The following is a 19,051-nucleotide window of genomic DNA, read 5'->3' as shown; positions in this document are numbered from 1 at the left end:
CTGTGCCGCAGCACTGACAATCGCTGTCCGGTTGTATCATTGCAGCCTAGTCATAGTACTGCCTCGATAAAATCTTCCTTCGTCGAACGTGAGCGTCTGTCCGCTCTATCGGCGGAGTCATTCCAGATATCTGCTTCCCCCAGAAAGCCTTCCAGACTTTAGAAGTTCTACATACGTCTCTCAGAGCGGAGAGTTTACGGGAATTCATGTTGGAGCGACAGTACCTCAACGAATGTCATTCAGCCGGTAGCTATGCCGTGAAACCAAGGTGCAGTTGCGCAGTTTAACCATAGGTACTGCATTGTCTTGACAGCTCAGCTCCTTTGTTCAGCTCCTCGGTTCGCGCGGGTCTTGGGACTTTGAGCCCTCATTGAGCAACTCCGTGTCATTTTGAGTCTTTTTACTTTCGGGCGTGCTTTGTTTGCAATTTCCGTTGTCAAGTGTCGTCGACGAAGAGCGAAGCAAGCGGGGAATGCTGCATGCTACCTCTCGCACGCATCGATATGAAATCCAGGAATGACCAGTCGTCAATGATGGACTTTCTATCAGCCTAATTGTGAGAGCGGTAGCATCCCTGGACAAAAAGACCGGGTGCTGCTATGAGAAGAGAACAGCCGGCACTGGTGCTGTATAAAGTGTGAGATCGAGCCGTTCTTACCCCTTCACTCCATACACCTTCCCAACGTCTTCTAGAGAGCAACGACCTGAATATCCATCAAAATGCGTCTAATCCTTCCTGTTCTCGCCGTTGTTTTCGGTTTCGCTACTGCGGACTTTGTGATCTACACGTTCGAAGACAGCAACTTCACAGGTGAAGCTTACGTAAGACGTGTGTTTTGTATGAAATTAGAGTATAGCTAACGCAGCTCCAGGTGGGGTGGAAGTTCTTTGACGGCCCACCGGACTGTAACGATGTTTGCGACACATCCAACCTAAGCGGGACGGACGACGCGAGTGATGGCGGAGTTCGCTGCGAAGGCAATGATCCAGCAGGTGGCTGCGCTTATTGGGACAGTGTGATTACAGAGCTCGAAGTGCATACCTTGAATGGCATGCATTGGACTATCTATGGTGGGAATCCGTTGGTCTACCATCGTGTCCCAAGCTAATAACCCGTGTAGAGGACAAAGGGTTCGAAATGGAGGCCGCGGATGGCAGTGGCTCTCAGGGCAAGTGCACACCCGATACCACAGACGATTACGATTGCGCCAGCTGTGAAGCCGTTCTCGCGGCCGTCGCGTCTTCTCCTGCAAGAGCAATTTTACGGCAAAGGACTTCGGCTTGTAGACCGACTGATGTAGCCGGGCTATTGGACTTTCTGGATATGCCTGTGTGGTGTCCTAGTCTTTGTTCGAACGTCTTCCCATGGTTCCTGCGACTTAGTGCGAGTTTGATATGTCTTTACCGAATATGTTGCACATTCTGCCATCAAAAAATGATCGAGTCCGATTGCTTGAACCTGTTAGAGGTCATCTGATCAATTTGTGATGTCTTAGGAAAGCAACGAAGCATTGACAAGTACGCGCAGACAAGTTCCAAAGCGCTAGCCTTCTCTGACTTCCCAATCGTTTCTAAGAGGAACGTCCTGTTGTCGAGCATATCCGAGAGATGTTGGCACGTTGGATTGAACGGAAATGTACCATCCTCGGTTAGGTCTTCCTCAGGCGCTGAGCTCCCTTGGAAATACTCATCCGCGGATATAAGCCGGAAGCGGCTCCGTGGAATGCCTTGGCGGTCTTCTATCAGTGCATCCTGCACGGCAAGCGACCCATTTCCTGCAAGGCCAATGCTGTGAGATGTGCCATGGGCTTGGGTCTCCTCGTGTAAAATGAGAGAGCTCGAGATGGCGTATAATTGTGGGGCGGACCCAGCGTATATGATGGTCGTCGTGCTCGTTGCCCGCGCGCGCATCTCCTCGTCTATTTTCACCCCCTTATTTTCAGTAGTTTCAAAACGTCTCAAATCCATGTACGGCATCATGCTATCTTGTACCCTTAGTTTAACGGTCGGAAGCGACGCGTTCGCCGGAAGTGCTGGTGTGGACGTGGTTTCTGTGAAGAGATGATCAAATGAGCTGCTTCGAGATAGCGGGATCTTATGTGAGGAATCAACAAATAAGTGAGAGCGCCTGAAGAGAGATCGAAGGGATCGCGAAAGAGGAGGTCTGTTAGTGAAGGGAAGCTGTTGGTGTTGGGCGCCAAAACGCGCTTTCCTCGCAGAAACCAGATGACGTCATCGCATTCCCTCCCACGAACATCGCGACAACAGTGACAGCGCCACCACTCTTCAACTCCGTACATTTTGGAGGCGTGTTTCCGCGAATTCGGCAATACATTTTCTCGTCTAAGCCTCTTTTTCCAGCTCGAAGTTCTGCGCAATAGATAATCGATGGAAATTCGGACGAGCGGCACAGTGGAATGCGGCTAATGTGTGGCTGCACGTTCCAACGGAATTCCCGAGGTCGACACGGCAACTCTCAACACCAAGACTTCATCAACGCATGAGAGCCTTGTTTATGCGCCGAAAAGCCTCCCCCTGAGAATAGTAAGTATGGTTCTCACACGACCATCGCGCAAGGTGTTGGATCACTAGCCTCACTATTCCCTTTGCAAGCAAGACTGATTTGGAAACTGACCCATTCTCCTGGGCTATAGTTTTGGAAGAACTGCTATACTACCGAACGCGCAGACGGATATCGAACAAACGAGTACACGATGCCACCATCAACGCTTAGGTGGTGTAGTAGAAGTCGGGCCGCACATCACCCATATCCTCAATCTCCTCCTCGGTCTTGCCCTGTACCCAGTGGTCGCGCTTGCCCGCCTTCCTGAGCTTGTTCTCACGCTTGAGCGCAATGTGCATGAAGAGGGTTCCACCGAAAAGGAACAAGAACATGTAGGCGAGCACAATGCCGTGGCCGGTACGGTAGTGCGGCTTCTCCTTGGGATCGTAGATGTTGGACGAGACGACACCGTTCATGTTACCCCACCCGACGACGACACCAACCATAACACCACGCTTCAATGAACCCTCGACGTTGTTGGAGGCCCAAGTCAGCGTGTTGGAGACTGTGGGGTAGATACCCATGGCACCGAGGAATGTGGCAGCGTACTGAACTTTCGGGTTCGTCGTGGCAAGTAACATGGCGAATCCAACGCATCCAATCGCCGAGACTACGAGGTTGCAGATACCACGCTTCTTAGTCTTGTCGGCGATCCATCCGATCGCGACTGTTAGGGCGGCGGCAGCTGCGTAAGGAGGGACAGACAAGAGCTGGGCCTTGGTACCTTTGTGGCCCATACCGAGCAGAATCGTCGGGAGGAAGAGCGAGAAAACGTACAAAGGGCACAGGCAGCCCATGTAGATGACAGCATATCCCCAGGTTTTCCAGTCGCGAAGGGCGGCCATCACGTGTCGGCGGTCGATGCCTCCAACCTTGGCGCGGGCTTGTCCATCGGCCTTGAGGCGACGCTGAGCTCGTAGCTTCTCGTCGGCTGTGAGGAATCGGGCCGTGTCCGGGAAGTCGAAAACCATCCACCAACAGAAGATGCCGACGAATACAGTCATCAGACCCTCAATAATGACTGCGCATGTTAGCTTGCATCATGTGGTTGGTTCGTGAAGACTTACAGATCCATCGCCAACCGGAGTAACCACCCGCACCATCCATCTGGGTGATAGCGGCAGCCAAGAGACCACCGAAAGAACCAGCAAGCGCGGCAGCGGAGAAGAACAAAGCAGCACGGAAACCAAGTTCCTGGCGTTTGTACCAGCAGCTTGAACATTGTCAGTTACCAAAATCCGTTCGAGAAGCAGGGTGCAACTTACGAAAGATAATAGTTGACACCTGGGAAAAGGCCAGCCTCGGCAATACCCAGAAACCAACGGCATGCGAGAAGGCCCCCCTTGTTCTGAACAAGACCCATGAGTGTCATGATGGTACCCCAGGCAAGGATGATGGCCGTGAAAAAGACACGGGGGGACCATTTCTTGATGGCGATGTTGGTCAGCGGCTCGAAACCGGCGTAAGAGATGAAGAAGATAGTCAAGGCGTCGTTGTAGCCGCGGCTGTTAGGATTAATGCCGATCTCCTTCTCCATGTTCGCGACACGAGCATTGCCGATGTTGGTCCGGTCCAAGAAGGAGAGCAGGTACAATAGCGACAGCCATGGAATTAGCCACTTGTCCATCTTCCAGACCAATGCTTTGTCCTATCAGAAGTCAGCGAGTTACGGCACGAAGAAATCAGAGCGTGTCGTACAAGCGCGGCGCGTTCGGCATCAGATTTGCCTGCGTCTGGGTCGGGCAGGTCATCGACATCTCCTGGTGTGCTGATCCGAGAGCTGTCAATGTCGTTGGCGTAGATATGCTGGCCCTTCTCGTTGGCCTCGTGGACCTCGAGGCTGGAGTGTTGCTGTACGGCTGCCATGATGATTGGTGCCTGAGGGTGGACTGGAGTACAAGAGTCTGAGGAAACGTTCGCAAGAGGGGCAGCCAAGTGTCTCTATATGTACTCAGGCTCGCGAACGCCGTGGGTGTGTCGCTCGAAACGAGACGGACCCTGCTAGGGTTGATATGACCAGCTAACCTAGCGCAACCCGGGACCCCATGGGGCGGTTGGATGGGACAAGATTGTGGATCTGACTTAGCCCGTCTGCTGTTGCGTCCGAGCGTGGCGGTGGTAAGGGCGCCGAAGAGGGCGAAGACGCGATATCTTGACGCGCCTTCGCTTGGCGCTATCGGCTGCGGTACCACGTTGCCTCTGGCTTGTCAAATCTGTCACCAACCGACTCGCTGCGGAAGTCCACCCTCTCTCGCGCTTCACCGATCACCTTGCACGTCTACTCAGCGGATCCAAAGGAAGCGCGTATCCTCAGATTGGGTTTCAGCCTCCCAACTCCAATCCCTATCCTAGGACTGCGGACCGATGCCACTGCGGCCCCTACGAAAGCAATTATTCCACCATATCGTTCTTTAGGCAGAGCCCCTCCTCGCTCCGGACCAAGCGCATGTATTGGGAACTTGCTGCGTTCCAGAACGACCGGGACTTGCGTTAAATGGCATCTCTGGGCACCGCCGACGAGACCATTCGAAGCCTCGTAAAAACGCCCACCAAGACCTTGGCACAACGCCCTCACGCATGGAGCCGCGGATAAGGATTGGGCGACAGGGTGTTTCTTTTCAGCCGGCAGGACGAAGCTTTTCGCTGAGCTTCGCTCAGTAATGATAGTCACGTCGTGTCACAGCGCCTAAATTTCACACGATTCTCGCGGTCTGGTGTTGAGTTTCCAACACAGCGCGCATCAAACAGCGGACTCTTCCCCGCCATGCCCATCATCCGGGGGTTTTGTGGGGTGGCTTGGCAGCGCTAGAGTCGGCCGGACTCACATAGGCCGCCCCGCTCGCCAGGCATCGCGCACTCTGGTGCTCTCTGGAATTCCCGCTGTCCACTACTGGGATAAAGCTGACGAGAGCCCAGATGGCTGCATCGGATAAATGGAGCACTGGCCTCCTGCAATTCGCCAGTGCCGTCCAACGCCCACGGCGCGAGCGGAACAATGGAAGCTACTGGTTCTTGCATGGCAGCATCAAGCACCCTGCACCACCCTGCACCATGGATAGCGACAGCACTGGTATGAGGCTACTTGCGACGGTCTCTGAACCCGGGCTACCGTTAGCAAGCGATATCTGGGCACGGCATTTGCATTGACTTTTGGACTACCCGCACGTGGCCCACGGCGATACCGCAGGCAGTTTGTAATCGATGCGCTGCCCTGGCGAATAGCCTACGAATCCAAACACCTGGATGGCGCACACGATGTCATGCCTAGAAACGCCAAACAGCGCACCAAGCCGATCGTCCATGTGGTTGTCGCGTGGCCGTCCGCCGGATGGGATCCAAAAGATCAGCGAGCGTTGACTGAGCCCCTTGCCTGCTTCCACCCATCTCAACGTTCCGCAGCTCCTAATTGCGTGCTGCGCGATCATCTAGTTGCGTTGCTGCGGCACAGGTCGAATGCATGCCAAAATACGCCCACCTGCGACAGGGCTCCCTAGCTTGTTGTAAGCAGCCGTCAGCATCGGGAACGTGCTCTCTGGTCTTTTCGTAAACGTGGTAGAAGAGAGATTGGCCAACTACGCCGCAATGAAACATGGTATCAATACTGCGTACTGACATCTCAACACATGCAACATGCCTTCTGGCAGTATACGAAAGGCAAGTTCCAACACACAGTGATTGCTTTTTTCATCTTCAATTACGCGAGAGCATCTAGAATCAGGGTCTGGTTATCGCTTGATATTTACATATCTGCATTATCAGACGCGGACATCGGCTATGCGCGTCTAGCAAACTATCGAAACGCATCGTCTAAGCGCAGACGTCCAGTCTCGCTACCGATGGGTCGTGGTCGCTGACTTGCGCATCATACTCGGGCCATGTATTAACATGAATGTGCTCAAAGTCTGCCCTGCTCTTCTTGGCCAAGGACGGCGAGACGAACATGTGGTCCAGTTCCTGAGCGTTCATGTCGAAGAGATAGGTGTAGCGCTCGAGCTCGTCCTCGCGGACTACCTCGTCTAGATCCTTGAGCCCTGAGATCTTGGTGTACTCTTCGAGGGGTTGCACAAAGGCAAACTCGTTAAAGTCCCCTGCAGTCACGACGCGGGCGTTCTTGTCCTTGGAAAGGATATCCTGCAATTCAACGTCAGCCGTGCTCTCATCTACACTCCAACTTCATAGCTTCAGGGGCAGGAAAAGGCATTCCCTTCGTGCGAGCGTGGCGTTCTTGGTACCACCGAGGGACGGAGGTACGAGAAGCGTGCTGCAGCCACCCCTCTCCGCGCCGCCTTGCCGCATAGAGCCGCAACCGACATATCAACGTACCTTGACGAAATTTGCAGTGAGACGCGCCTGTTCGAGACGATCATCTAGAAGCATATCGTTAACGACTGTTGCACGAATCTACTCAGATTGATGAACTCACCTACGCCACCATTGACTGGTGGTCGAGCATCTCCATGCAAACTGCTTGATCCTCCCTTTGAGCCAAAGTGCACATTGACCGTGAAGAACACATTCGGCTTCTTCGCGCCGGCTTTTCCGATGACCTCCCATTGTGCAGCCAACGGCTTTCGGCTCGCTGTCCAGGCATCATTTGCCGGTGCGATACGTCCAGGGTTGTACTTCAATGTCGGGCCAGCAAGCACTTCGTTGGCATCGAGCGGACCGCCCGGGTTGGGCTTGTAGAGGCGAATCAAGTTCGGCTTGTACAGGTAGGCGACGCGGATGTTACCACCGGGCTGGCCACCGTCTTGATCGTCAACAGGCACAATATCGGTGAATGTGTAGTTTGGGCCACCGGCTGCTGAGATGGCAGCTGTGAGTGTGCTGAGGGTAAGGTTTGCGGATACGACTAGACATGTCAGACGATTCTGTTCAATGCGTGCGACGCGGGAGAGGAGTGCGGCTCGTATGCGCCCCGTCGCCGGGTACGACATTCGGTGAAGGAAGACGGAAACGCTGTGAAAGCTTTCTGTAGCACTTACCTGCGTCGTTGGTGGGACCATTGTCGTCTTGTACCTCCTGAATGAAGAGAATATCTGGGCTCTTCATGTAGTTCACGATGTGGTTGGCAAGATCAGGGTGGTGGTCAGATGTAGGCGCAAGGTTCTCGACGTTGTAGTCGCCAAAGGTAATGCCATCGCACTTGCCGCTCGATACAAGCTTGGTCGCCGGAGGAAGAACAGGCGTCTGGCTCTTAGTGACCTTGATAGCGGTAGTTGGGAGGATGCGGTAGAAGCCAAAAGCGTAGCTGACGATACCAGTAATCTCCTCGACTGAATCGCCCATCTTGGTGCCAGTGGGGTTCTTGGTTCCGTCGAGAGGAGTTCCGATAACGATGGCCTCTGGGTTGGCGTCTTTGTCGGTCAAGGTCAATCCACCACGGTCATTGCGACCAGAAACCTTCCAGCCTCCAGCTACCCAGGTGTCGCCGTACTGGTTGGGCTTGGTGAGCGCAGTAGGCTTCTTGACAGTGACCAATTCACCGGTCAAGCTCTCCCAGAAGTCAAGACCGTACTTCTTTGGCTGCAGCTCCGGGTTCGCAACGCTAATCTGCGACACGTTGTTTGGCACAGCGAATACATCTCCGCCATCCAGACTGCTGTATTGCTCATTCGGAGGGTCGCGGGTGTCTTTTCCGATAACCAGCGGCTTTACGGCAGCACCCGAGCTGAGTCGCCCCTGCAATACTGGTGTCGAGAGCTGAGTCAGGTAGATGTAGTCCTTGTTCGAGCGGTACTCGACCACCTTTCCTCCCACAACAATAGTATCGCCAACCGTCAAGTTCGCACCAAACGTGCGACCAAAAACGTATACAGACTCGGACGTCCGCTCGTCGCGGTCAGGCTGTGTCGATCGCAACCAAAGACCATCAGGTCCTTTTGCCGTAACAACACCGGTAACATTCGAAACCGTCTGATCTCTGTACGGCGAGAGAAACTTGTTCCCATTAATCTCCGCAATCGTCAGCGCAGTAGAAACTGCCACCGAGGCCGAAAGGGCGAGAAGTCGCGTCAAAGGCGCCATAACGAAGAGTAAAAACGAAGGGATGAACCGGAATAGCGTATCCCATAATTGAGGTTCCGGTCCTATCTTCTTATAATCCGCATTGCTACCATGCTACCATGCTACCAAGTCAAAAAGCGCGTTCCAAGAACCCGGTCCCGCTGCTGTCTATCAATGACGATCGCGCTACACTCCGCTTGACCTGTTCCTGACAGTTATCGCCGCTGGCCGTCCGACCCATCCGTTACTAAACACCAACCCACCTCTTGCTCGACTAACTCATCTTCGCAACTTGCCTATCACAGCCAGAGAACAACATGCCACCGGCCATGCGCGAGCGCCGATAGCCCTTGGCAATACCACTGATTCTCTTGACATCTTGTGCGTGTTTTCGACGCGTGCAGCGACGCGCGTGGTTTGGTTGGTCGGAGTGCAGCGCTGGACCCTGGTTTGGCGCGGGCCGCGGCTGTAGCTTCTTTGGGAAGGTGGGACGGTGATTGGTCCGAAAGCGCGTGGTTGGGGAGATTGGAGCGGCGACATCCGCTAGGCGTGGCGGAGGGCTGTCAATCAGGTGGGAGAGATAAGACACGTGTGAGGATGGCGCGATGGATGTCTTTATGCGTGGTATAGGAGAAGCGGCTTGGGAGGTGTGGCGGTGGAGTACACATGAGAGGCGGGTGGACGATGGACGATGGATCGTGGATGATGAGAGGATGGGAGCGAATGTGAGGGATGCACGTGGGCTGGGCACTGATCTGGACGGCTTGCGAAAATGGCGGATGTACGGCTTTGTGGGTATACAACCGGTGTCGACGCGGTTGTTACGTTATCTGAAGGTGCGCTACTCCTACTGCGTCTTTTACAGCTCATACACCTCATATAAGGAAAAGCTTCATCATGCTGGAGCCTACATCAACATGAACACATGAGAAGAAGGCGACGCGACGTCAATGTCGGCTCTATGGGGCTCGGTTCAGTTCTTCCTTTGAATATGGTGCATCGATTTCAACAACGGAGTACACATGTATGGGGACGAGGGAAGAGACGCAACACACGCAAAACCACAGTTATGCAGCATCAAGACCGCTGTTGAAAGCAAAGCAGCTTTCCGAGCTTGATTGCGGTAATAATGATACCGATGCTCGCCGACTTCTTACGACCTTACAATGCGCAATACCACGACCTCACTGCCTGCATCATATCTAACCCTGCCCAAAATAATAGCACCGCCCAGTTTCCAAAGTGTTCTGTCTACGCTTCATTGTCAGTATCTTCAAATCTTCTCCACTCTTTCTTCCAGAAGACATACTCATCGCGCTTGTAAATCACAAGTTGCCATTGGTTCGATTGTCGCTCATCCCTCTTCCTGCATGCCTCTGCAAGCGCTGCTTGCATCTGGGGGCTCGGAGTAGGACACGTCGGTCGCGCTGTGTTACCTGTTGAATTGATTAGCAGGGCGACGTACTGGAGAAGACTTGTGAAACATAGACACACCTATTTCGACATTGGCATCGCGACTTTCGACTTGCGCGGAGTGGGCGTTTCCGTCACGCTCACTCCTGTTGGGTCGTTTGGTCGGGTTTGTTTCGCAATCGCTTGTAGCAGCCAGTTCCTGGCTTGCCCGACGTTTCTTGCTAGTATTTGCGAGCGAAGACTTCGGTGATAGCGTCGCTTCCGGCCTGATAGGCGTCGGTCTCGAAGCCGCAGGGCGGATTATGGTGTGAGGAGCGGGATTGAGGTCGGCGGGCCTTGAAGCTACAGGCGGCTGTTCGAGGGCCATCATGACGATGGGATGTGTCAAATGGCCTATGTCGGTGGCTCTGTGGTGACTTCTACCTCGTAAAGACTGACTACTCAGTGGCTTGCGTGAATTAGGCGAGGGTTTTGATTGGCTCTTTCCTGGCATTCTCCATTTACCTGGTAGCACGGAGTTAGTATGCTGGTCTGAAGGGCTGGATTGCATATCGCTGACCTGAACTGAGCAATGCCAAATTCTCTTGGAACATTACACACAGCCGACTCGATTCCTTGGGCGGGGATGTCTCAACCGGTGGTGGCGACGACGCTGGCTCTGCTGGAAGACAGATGTGATGAGGCGGTGGTGAGTCTGGTGGAGCGACTGCATGAGGTATCGAAGACGTTGACGAAGTTTCCTTGGACCGTTCCAAAACGTTATCGTATTGCAACTGCATATGTCCTCGTTCGATATCATTGATCGCTTCCACGACCTGAATGAGCTCACCATCATCATCTGTGTGGGTCGAATGAGCGACCAGGCGACGGCATAGATCCAAGACAGGTCTCTTCGTAGTCTTATCGCCTTCTGTAAGCTCCAAGATGAGCTTTTGCGTTGCATGTTGAATGGCCTCTAGCAGGAGATCAAGCAACGATCGTGACGCCTGGCTTTCTCTGTAGTCTGCTTCCATGGCAGCGAGACGCCTGATCTCCGGTGAGCCACAGTCTTTGATTTCAAAGTATTCCCTTCGAATTCTGATTGCCTCGCGGGAAAAGTGCTCGCCTTCCAGGTACTCCTCAAGCAAAAAAGGATGCTTGACCAAGCTCTTTAGGGGAACTCCCGACATCGACCAGGAGCTGGGTACAACGAGCGGCTCAGAATCGAAAATCTTCTTTTTGGCGGTGCGAGCGATGTTATGTCGCAGGTCTAGACGACGCTTCACAGCGCGAAGCTCTTGTGCGGCTATCTCCTGCTGCATCTCCTGCATCTCCTGCTGCATATTGGCATGGTATTCCGCGTTGACGGCATCGATCGCGTTCCAGGATGCTGGTTTGAAGAAAGGAGGACTGGGCGGAGGCTCTGCAGTAACTTGAAGTTCTAAGTGCTCCGATTCTGTTGAACCGCTGACATTTGCGCAACGAACTGTGGTCTGCTGTGCGGCCAGTTCACCGGCGAGCGATAAAGGAAGGTCCATCGCGTATAGATCCGCGTTCGAGTCATCGATGTCAGAAGAAGGCATATCAACATCATTGTTCATATCGAGAGTGTGGATCGTGCTGATATGAGTATTGATACGCCTTGGGGGATACATCTGGAGTCGATACTGTGTTCGAAAGGCGAGTGAGGAAGACTAATGATCTCGCCAGGTCAGTATTCAGCTTTTCTCGCCGGGCGCTCACTTACTAATGCAACAGCGCTGTTGAAAAGACATCAATGTGAGAGTAAACAAATCAATATATTGAAGGTGAAAGAGCTCGCGGGTTAAAGCTCTTGCTTAAGTGAGGATGGAGCAATCACGATGCTCGCGTGGAATATAGTGCCTCGTACGCTACGTGGCAGGCGCGGAGGTAGACCACGTTCAGATGCCTTCACATCGTAGATTATTTCATTCCGCGACGCTCACAAGTACATCCGCACTAGGAGTGGCTATTATTCGTGTCGCATCCCTAAGCTGCTGCACACACGCTGTTACGTCTATGCAAATAGGCATCATGCAAGACAATGCATATTTCTACTCACATCTTTTTGTAAAATGCGACACAACTTCCAGCCACCCCTAGTGCCCTCGTGATGGCAAATGCATCTGATCGCTCCTCCCAAGATTGCGTAATCTTGGTAGCTCCTACACTCCAGGGACTACTACATGTTGATGAATAGGCAGTTTCGAAGATGATGTATGCTCCTACCCTAATTTATCCGTTGTGGAATGAGACACAGATCATGACCGCCTCTGGTGATACTGCGCCCTAAAGGGTTTAGCGTCCTCTCCTTTCAGATGCCCCATACACGAGTAAGCCACAACACTGGAAGCTGCAAGGGAAGTCACTTCAGCAATTACGGTATAGAAACAGCAGAATAGAGAGCAAAAGGCTATAAATTATAAGAAGCTAAGAATACACGCCCAGGCATCCGCCTCTCCGTACAAGCGAGACAGCTTGCAACAGGAGAGTGAAACGGAGGGTATATGCCCGAGTCGCTAGAAGAAGAAGAAAGTGGATATCAAAAACGACATGACAACATCAAGAGTACCCATCCGAAAGTCCATCCCAGAAAAGCCGAGTCCAAAGTCCTACATGTGCGGTCCCGGTTCCTGTTTTCCGTTGCCAGACCAAGACATACAACTCCCCTGGCCATACCTCATAGACCCGTAAACCTACAAAAGCTAGAACTAGTAAGAGATGTTTAGAAGGCAACACCAACAGCCCCTGGACTCATGACCATCGCACTTGCCCTGCCATTAACGCCAACGTCCTTAGCACTAATCTCCATACCCTTGAGCAGATCAAAGTTAGGACTCATAGGCGGCTTCACATTCATGACACCGCTCTTCCTTGTTGTCGCACTCAAGAGACCAGCCTCAGCCGCAATCTCCTTTTCCTTGACGAGCGTCAGGGGAGCAGGAACGCGCCTAAGCTTCCGTGGTGGCGAGCAAGTGGCAACTGTGGAAGCAAGCGAGTGGGTCGTCGGTGTGGGCGAGGTGGAGCGCGTGGAGGCGTAGGATGTAGTAGAGAAGAGCGTTACGGTAGCTGTGCCGTTACTTTCTTGGCTTTCTTGTCGGTTGTGTAGAGTGCGGGAGCCGGATGTTGAGGGGCGGGAGGTCGAGGTGGGGAGGGCAGGGTAGGGCGAGCATTGGTAGAAGGAGTCTGCTGTTTTTGGCGTCGCGGGTCGCGAGCTCGAGGCTAGGGTGGAGGTGGAGCGCTTGAGCCAGGCTCCTAAGCGGGCGATGGGTGTGGTGGGTGTAGCGGGTGGAGGCGGCGTGATGGGATTCGAGGTCAAGGGGCCGGTGTGAGCAAAGGATGGTGGGGAGAGTGTAAGGCCCATCGTTGCTCGTCGGGGCGCGGAAGCTTCTGGGGTGGTGGCGAGGGGCTTGAAGCCCAGAGGAGCTGAGAATGCAGAGCCGATATCTGAGAGAGTCTCAGAGCGGACATGCATACGCATGGACGGCGCAATGTAAGGTACGTGGTGAGACGGAGAGGGTGGAGGACGGTTGATGAGTGCGGGTGAGTGGGCGTGCGAGCGGTAGGCGCTGGCACGGCGCTCCTCGATTATGGTGTTCAGTTCGCGGATGGCATCATCAACGTCGGTTTTTGTACGGCGAAGACTGCCAGGGCGAGAAGCTGGTGCAGTATTGGCACGGTTGCGCGACGGCGATGGAAGACGTGAAAGCACACGAGCAGGTGACAAAGTGCCGGATGTGCGCGATCGCTGGATGGTGGGCTTCTCGAGCATCTGGTCAACGGCAATCGGCGAGTTCCCTGGCAAGTATGCAAGGGTGGGCGTGGCCATAGTACCCATGGTAGTTCCCGAGAGCCTCCTCTCATGGGTGGCGGTGCTCTTCTGGCTCTGGATACTGCTCCTTCGCGACGGCCCGCCAACTGGTTTACGTTGGATGACGAATGATGAGGCAGAAGGGTTTGAAGATACTGAGCTCGTACGTGAGTCTCTTACGCGGACATGGGCTTCAGCAGGACGCTCCAGGTGCGATGGTAGGCTAGCCCATGCATCCTCACCGTCGAAGTCAGGCAGTGGAGACAGATGGCCGCAACCGTCAGGAAGGTAGATGGATAGCTCAAGCGGACGGAAGCTACGACGACGACGAGTAGGCACGGAAGCATCATCGAGCATGGAAGGTAGATCGTCAAGACCATCGAAGTGCCGAAAGTTAGTTGGGCGGCTGATGCTAGGCCTTGAATGGGAACGCCTTGGTCGCGCAAGGGTCGAGATGCTTGCACGAGACGAAGCACGTGTAGCGTACTCGCGACTGTTGGAAACCCATTGCGAGACGTGACGGCTAACCGACTGGCTTGTCGATGGGCGTTGAAGTGTTGGCTCCGCGCAAGGTTGGGGTACGGGACGCGGTTGCTCGTAGCATATGCGCATATCAGTCTCCCCTATGCATCCAGATGTTAGCGTTATGTTGGATCGATCGGGATTGCCTTATGCGGCTCCAACATATTGGATGTCTGTTGGAGCATCGCCCGGGTATAGTCGTGCATCAAGCAGATTAAGGAGAGCGTAAGCGAGTGGCATGGTGCATCTCAACAAGAACGTTGGAATTGGGAACCAACGGACAGCAGACTGCTGTGATCGAGGCAGGAATCTGTAGAGACGACCGCAGAAAAGAGAGCGCAAAGTGAAGAGATAGTTGTGAGGATGGAGAGTGGAAGAAGGAATCGAACTTACCAGCAGCCCTGAGCGCATTTCTCCCGTCGTCCACAAAATCCTCTTTCGATGCACAGCATCCAAACTTGATGGCCAGCCATGGGGACCTGGGTTCCTTCTCTTGCATATTCCCGTAATTCATCTTCTTTTCACGCTGTAGACCAGTACAGCTAATAACCCATCATCAAAATGATCAAAAGCAGTCGAACAAGAAGCGTGACAGAGAGCGTGGTGCCTGAAGCAGGCAAAAGCAAAGACTAACAGATACTAGAAGAGAGTAGTAGAAGAAGGTTGGAGGAAAAGGTAAGGATGAGAGAGGAAAGGCTGACTGCGCGAACCATTCGGATAAAGTCGCAGCCTGTCGACGAATGTGTTGTCCTGCAACGGATGGTTCGCTTCTAGAATGCGCAAATCCTGGAGGTCTGGCCGTCAGGAACAGCGAACCACTCGCACTTCACAGGACGACAGTGGCTCGCATGTTATAGATGAGGCCTGTCCCTGACCATTCTGTACGCGCCCAATGGCAGCGCATCCCTACCATGGAGGTTGTCAACTTCACCAGCTAGCTCGTGTAGAGGCTTGCGCGCATTGAGGCGAAATGGTAGGGTGCCGGGTGTGATTGGCTAGGAAAATAGAGTAAGCGCTCGAGGCAGAGCGGAGACTCGCAGTAACGTGGACCAGTGACGAGGCAATAGCGCTTGCGGCTTGAAACTGCCAGAGGCCTTGTCGGCATGTGGCGCGCTGGGTCCCTTTTCGTTGGCATCAGGGCTGTTACTTCATATCGCCATGTTCGAGCATGCGCACAGCTGTCGCGTCCTTGGGCAGATCACCGCGACATGGCGGGGATGCCTTGGAACACTGGCTTTTATCTGCGACGTTTGAAACATGCGCATCGCAACGAGCGTCATTGTTTGAGACGCGCACAAATGGATTTCCGATATATGAGGGTAGTGTTGAGTTGATGGGTCCATGATGCCTGGGGTCTGGTGGAAGGTGCAAATCACGCGTGCGCTTGCCCCATCGGTTGCTGAGGCTCTCGCCAAGTTCGCTCCCGCACCGGCATGCATCCCAGGACGTGCGACAGCGAATCAGTCATCTACTCACGATCTCTGGTATAAACCTTCATGCTAGCGGGTAGTTTGCAATTGGTGAGATGCATAATTCATGAAACAAGCACGCAAGAAATCAACAGTCAACTCATCCAATCATAGACAGGAAATGGACTCCAGAGGCGACAGTGAGGAGAGTCTATTCATCTTCACCGGTGCCAGTGCATTGAGAGTCTTGGAGGCCTTATGAAAAAAGCTCGTCTCGTCCTGATTTGTACCCATTCCACAGAAGCGGAAGGGCAAATCTCCACCTATATCCCGTTTGGGGTGAAGGTTTTTATCGGGCTTGGTTCATTGGCCGCATGATTTAGATGACAGCGGAAACGAATGCACAATGCACAACGGACCGTACTTTGCACTTCTTAGGCAGATGTATAGTAGATGAATTTCGCCGTAGTTATGCTAAACGAACAAGGATATCGCTGACATTCTAACGCCGCAGGAAAAAGATATCGCAAGGTGTAATATGTGGCATAAGCTTGGGTATAAAACAGATCAATGGCCCAAAGTCTGACAATGAGTGCCTCCTTGAGATCGGGATCGGGATCGGGATCGGGATCGCGTCATCAGTCGGCATTCCAAGCGTTGCGCTCTTCTCTGAAACTGCCGTAGGACGGACTCGGATGATCCTCGGCCTCTTCACTGGTCTTCTGGTTGCTGACATCGCGCGTTTCCCAGTGATTGGCCTCGCTAACAATGTGCGGCTTGATGTCGTGTTTCCGCTGTTCCTCTTCGCTTTGGTTCTCGGTGAACGCATAGTTCAGGTTGTGCTCAGCTTCTGGATTCTGCGGCTCAGGCTCATCGGGGTTGAAGCCTTCTCGAACCTCTTCTTCCTCGCCTGGCTCGTATGTTTTACTACAGATATGGTTAGTCTCCTATTTGGACTCGAGTATGGAGGGGAGACCTACACAAAGTGCTTGGAAGGAACCTCGTTCCATCCTGGACCACCTTCCTTACGCGCTCTAACGCGGTCGACTTCTTCTGCCTGATGATCTTCGACAACGAGATCCACGAGCTGGCTCTTGTCCGATTTCGCTGAGCTGGACGAAGAAGACTTCTGACGGAGAAGGTTGCCAAAGGGCGCACGCGACTTGGAATGTGGGGACTTTGAGCGGGATGACTCTCCAGTGCTCGATTGGTCGCGTTGTTTACCCTTGTCTACAGATTCTTGTAGATCCTGAATTTGGCTCTTCCTCCTGCGCTTGTTCTCCTTGGTGGGTTGCAGTAGGTTTCGGTTGGTCGATGCGGTCAGAATGTTGGGATCGGCGTACATGCGGTCTTCACGAGATGGACGGTGGGCTTCGATGACGGGGTACTGCAGTTGGGTCAGACGAGACACTATTGCAGAAGGGTGTATACTTACGTTCCAGTCTCCGAACTCCAGCGTACGTGCGTTATCATATAAGCGCTCTTCCTCGGCGTCCAGATTGGGCTCTTCGACCACGTCGGGTGTACCGTACTTGGCACCTTCGCCTTTGAGAGCCTTGTGTGGCCCTGGACTCATGGCTCTAGCGCGGCTCGATGTGACCTTGTTAAGGAGTGGTTCATGCTCCGATGCTTGTCCAGGCTTGGGGATCCAGTACTTGCCCTTGCCTCCTCGCTCGTATCTCATGCCTTCGGCCATGCGTGCAGCACGCGATGATGACTCCTCGTGTGCCAGCACGTTGTCGCGCGCATCGAAGTAGCGATATTCGTAGTGATTGCCGGCAAAGGTTTCCTTGGTGTCTTGGATGAGATCCAGGGGACCGAAGGCGTCGCGCAGGGCATATTTGACGGGCAAGCGGGCGGCCGATATGGTATCGTCGGCGTAGTCGTGCCAAGAGAAGGCATACCAATGAGCCAGTGCAAACAGTGGCATCTCGAAACAGATGAGAGCATCCTGTACTGCAGCGGCAAGATTATCAGGGCTGTAGCCCGGCACATCGTCTGGAATGGCGCCCAGGAAGACGAGAATGGATAAGAAGAAGCCTTGCCAGTATGAGGCGAAGATGATACCTTTGATGCACAGGAACTTGGGCATAGGCCGGAAGGGCTTGAGATCGGTAGACATGCACACCCAGAACATGGCAAGGGCGTACAGACTGATGGTGATGCTGACGTTGTAGATCATGCCACTCCAGAAGTAGCCGGACGTCAGGCCTATGTATCCTTCCTTGTATGTGCCGGTAGCCTTCATGATGATGGTGGCCACGGACAGTAGCGGTTTGACCCATGTGTATTGCAGAATGCCGCGCTTGATGGCGAGGAAGGTATGCGGGTCGGATATGTCGATCTTGGAGCAGACGAGGTTGAGAGGCCATGGGTGGGAGACGGGTGCGCGGCCGGTCATGAGGATGATGAGGGCGCGTTCGCCGCCGATGAAGTTGATGAGCAGCTGAAGGAAGGTGTAGATGGTGAAGGCCTCATAGACATCTCTGAAGGGCTCTACGTAGGACGCGGCTATGGTCGACACTAAACTGGCCCACGATGCGCCTGCGTAGATGGGGACCCTTGATAACGTGAGCGATGGCACACGACAGCTGGAGAGAGAGCTCACATGAGGAGGATGCGGACGACATATCGCTGTAGCACCGGCTTGCGGTAGTTCTTCCTATGAATGGTTTAACACATGTCTATCGGTAGGTGGAGGTGTTCCTCACGTCTGTAACCAGACAGCACTACAGCTACGTCAGTTCGGGTCATGCAAGATGGAAGCTCTACTGCCTACACAAAAGTGACCAGACTCGCGACCAGAGCGCATACGCCGGCCACGATGATAATCGCACGTGCAAACCGGGCGCCGGTGCCGCCAGACGAGAAGTCGGCGGCCGCGAAGTCGGGTGGGAGGGTGCCTAAAGCCATGATGAGGCGTGGGCCAGCGAGGGAACAGGAATGAGCTGAAGTCGCAGTCCTCGGTCGGTCGTTGCTAGAGGGACAGGTGGTGGTATTAGCGATGCAGCGCGGCCATGGTGTGTGCTGTCGACTTGCGCCGGGCGTCGAGCGGGTGGTCTTGTGCACGTTTGCCCTCCACAGTGTGGTAGGTTTGCGGAGAGGCAGCACAGGCCCAAGCTCGCTTCCCTGCAACACGCCCATGACGCGCATCCTGCCAGCTGCCGGGCGCGCCTCGAACCTCAATCGGCCCTAGCCCAGTAGCGCCGTCGTCCCTAGGACATGCTCCAACATTTCCACGCCATTGTCGCCCTACCCGTCTCGAGGTATCAAGACGACGCGTGAATGCGCCATAGCGACCGGGCGCTCCTTCCTCACAGCTCGTCC

At 53.9% G+C, this 19,051-nt stretch overlaps 5 protein-coding genes across 5 annotated transcripts; all 5 read right to left on the bottom strand.

Moving 5' to 3' along the window:
* Positions 1–2,730: 2,730 nt before the first annotated feature.
* Positions 2,731–4,429, bottom strand: J4E79_004210 (uncharacterized protein; the record flags this gene model as incomplete). Its single annotated transcript, XM_049353098.1, has 4 exons — positions 2,731–3,584; positions 3,631–3,776; positions 3,829–4,211; positions 4,262–4,429. 4 exons carry the CDS (start codon positions 4,427–4,429, stop codon positions 2,731–2,733), a joined length of 1,551 nt encoding a protein of 516 aa, XP_049212477.1.
* A 1,941-nt stretch (positions 4,430–6,370) lies between these two features.
* On the bottom strand, positions 6,371–8,590 carry J4E79_004209 (uncharacterized protein; the record flags this gene model as incomplete). Its single annotated transcript, XM_049353097.1, has 4 exons — positions 6,371–6,694; positions 6,887–6,930; positions 6,987–7,415; positions 7,549–8,590. The coding sequence occupies 4 exons, from the start codon at positions 8,588–8,590 to the stop codon at positions 6,371–6,373; spliced, it is 1,839 nt and encodes a 612-aa protein (XP_049212476.1).
* A 1,230-nt stretch (positions 8,591–9,820) lies between these two features.
* On the bottom strand, positions 9,821–11,562 carry J4E79_004208 (uncharacterized protein; the record flags this gene model as incomplete). The annotated part of the gene is made up of 3 exons (XM_049353096.1): positions 9,821–10,005; positions 10,064–10,389; positions 10,583–11,562. 3 exons carry the CDS (start codon positions 11,560–11,562, stop codon positions 9,821–9,823), a joined length of 1,491 nt encoding a protein of 496 aa, XP_049212475.1.
* Positions 11,563–12,707: 1,145 nt separating this feature from the next.
* Positions 12,708–14,150, bottom strand: J4E79_004207 (uncharacterized protein; the record flags this gene model as incomplete). Its single annotated transcript, XM_049353095.1, has 1 exon — positions 12,708–14,150. The coding sequence occupies one exon, from the start codon at positions 14,148–14,150 to the stop codon at positions 12,708–12,710; it is 1,443 nt and encodes a 480-aa protein (XP_049212474.1).
* A 2,212-nt stretch (positions 14,151–16,362) lies between these two features.
* Positions 16,363–18,637, bottom strand: J4E79_004206 (uncharacterized protein; the record flags this gene model as incomplete). The annotated part of the gene is made up of 6 exons (XM_049353094.1): positions 16,363–16,651; positions 16,705–17,111; positions 17,160–18,285; positions 18,333–18,386; positions 18,436–18,453; positions 18,504–18,637. 6 exons carry the CDS (start codon positions 18,635–18,637, stop codon positions 16,363–16,365), a joined length of 2,028 nt encoding a protein of 675 aa, XP_049212473.1.
* Positions 18,638–19,051: the final 414 nt, after the last annotated feature.

The sequence above is a fragment of the Alternaria viburni genome (assembly GCF_023758015.1).
Source record: "Alternaria viburni strain BMP 2772 chromosome Unknown scaffold_7, whole genome shotgun sequence".
In the NCBI taxonomy this organism is placed as follows: Eukaryota; Fungi; Ascomycota; class Dothideomycetes; order Pleosporales; family Pleosporaceae; genus Alternaria; species Alternaria viburni.
Note: the sequence above shows the minus strand (reverse complement) of the source record. Positions and strands in the feature narration are given on the sequence as shown.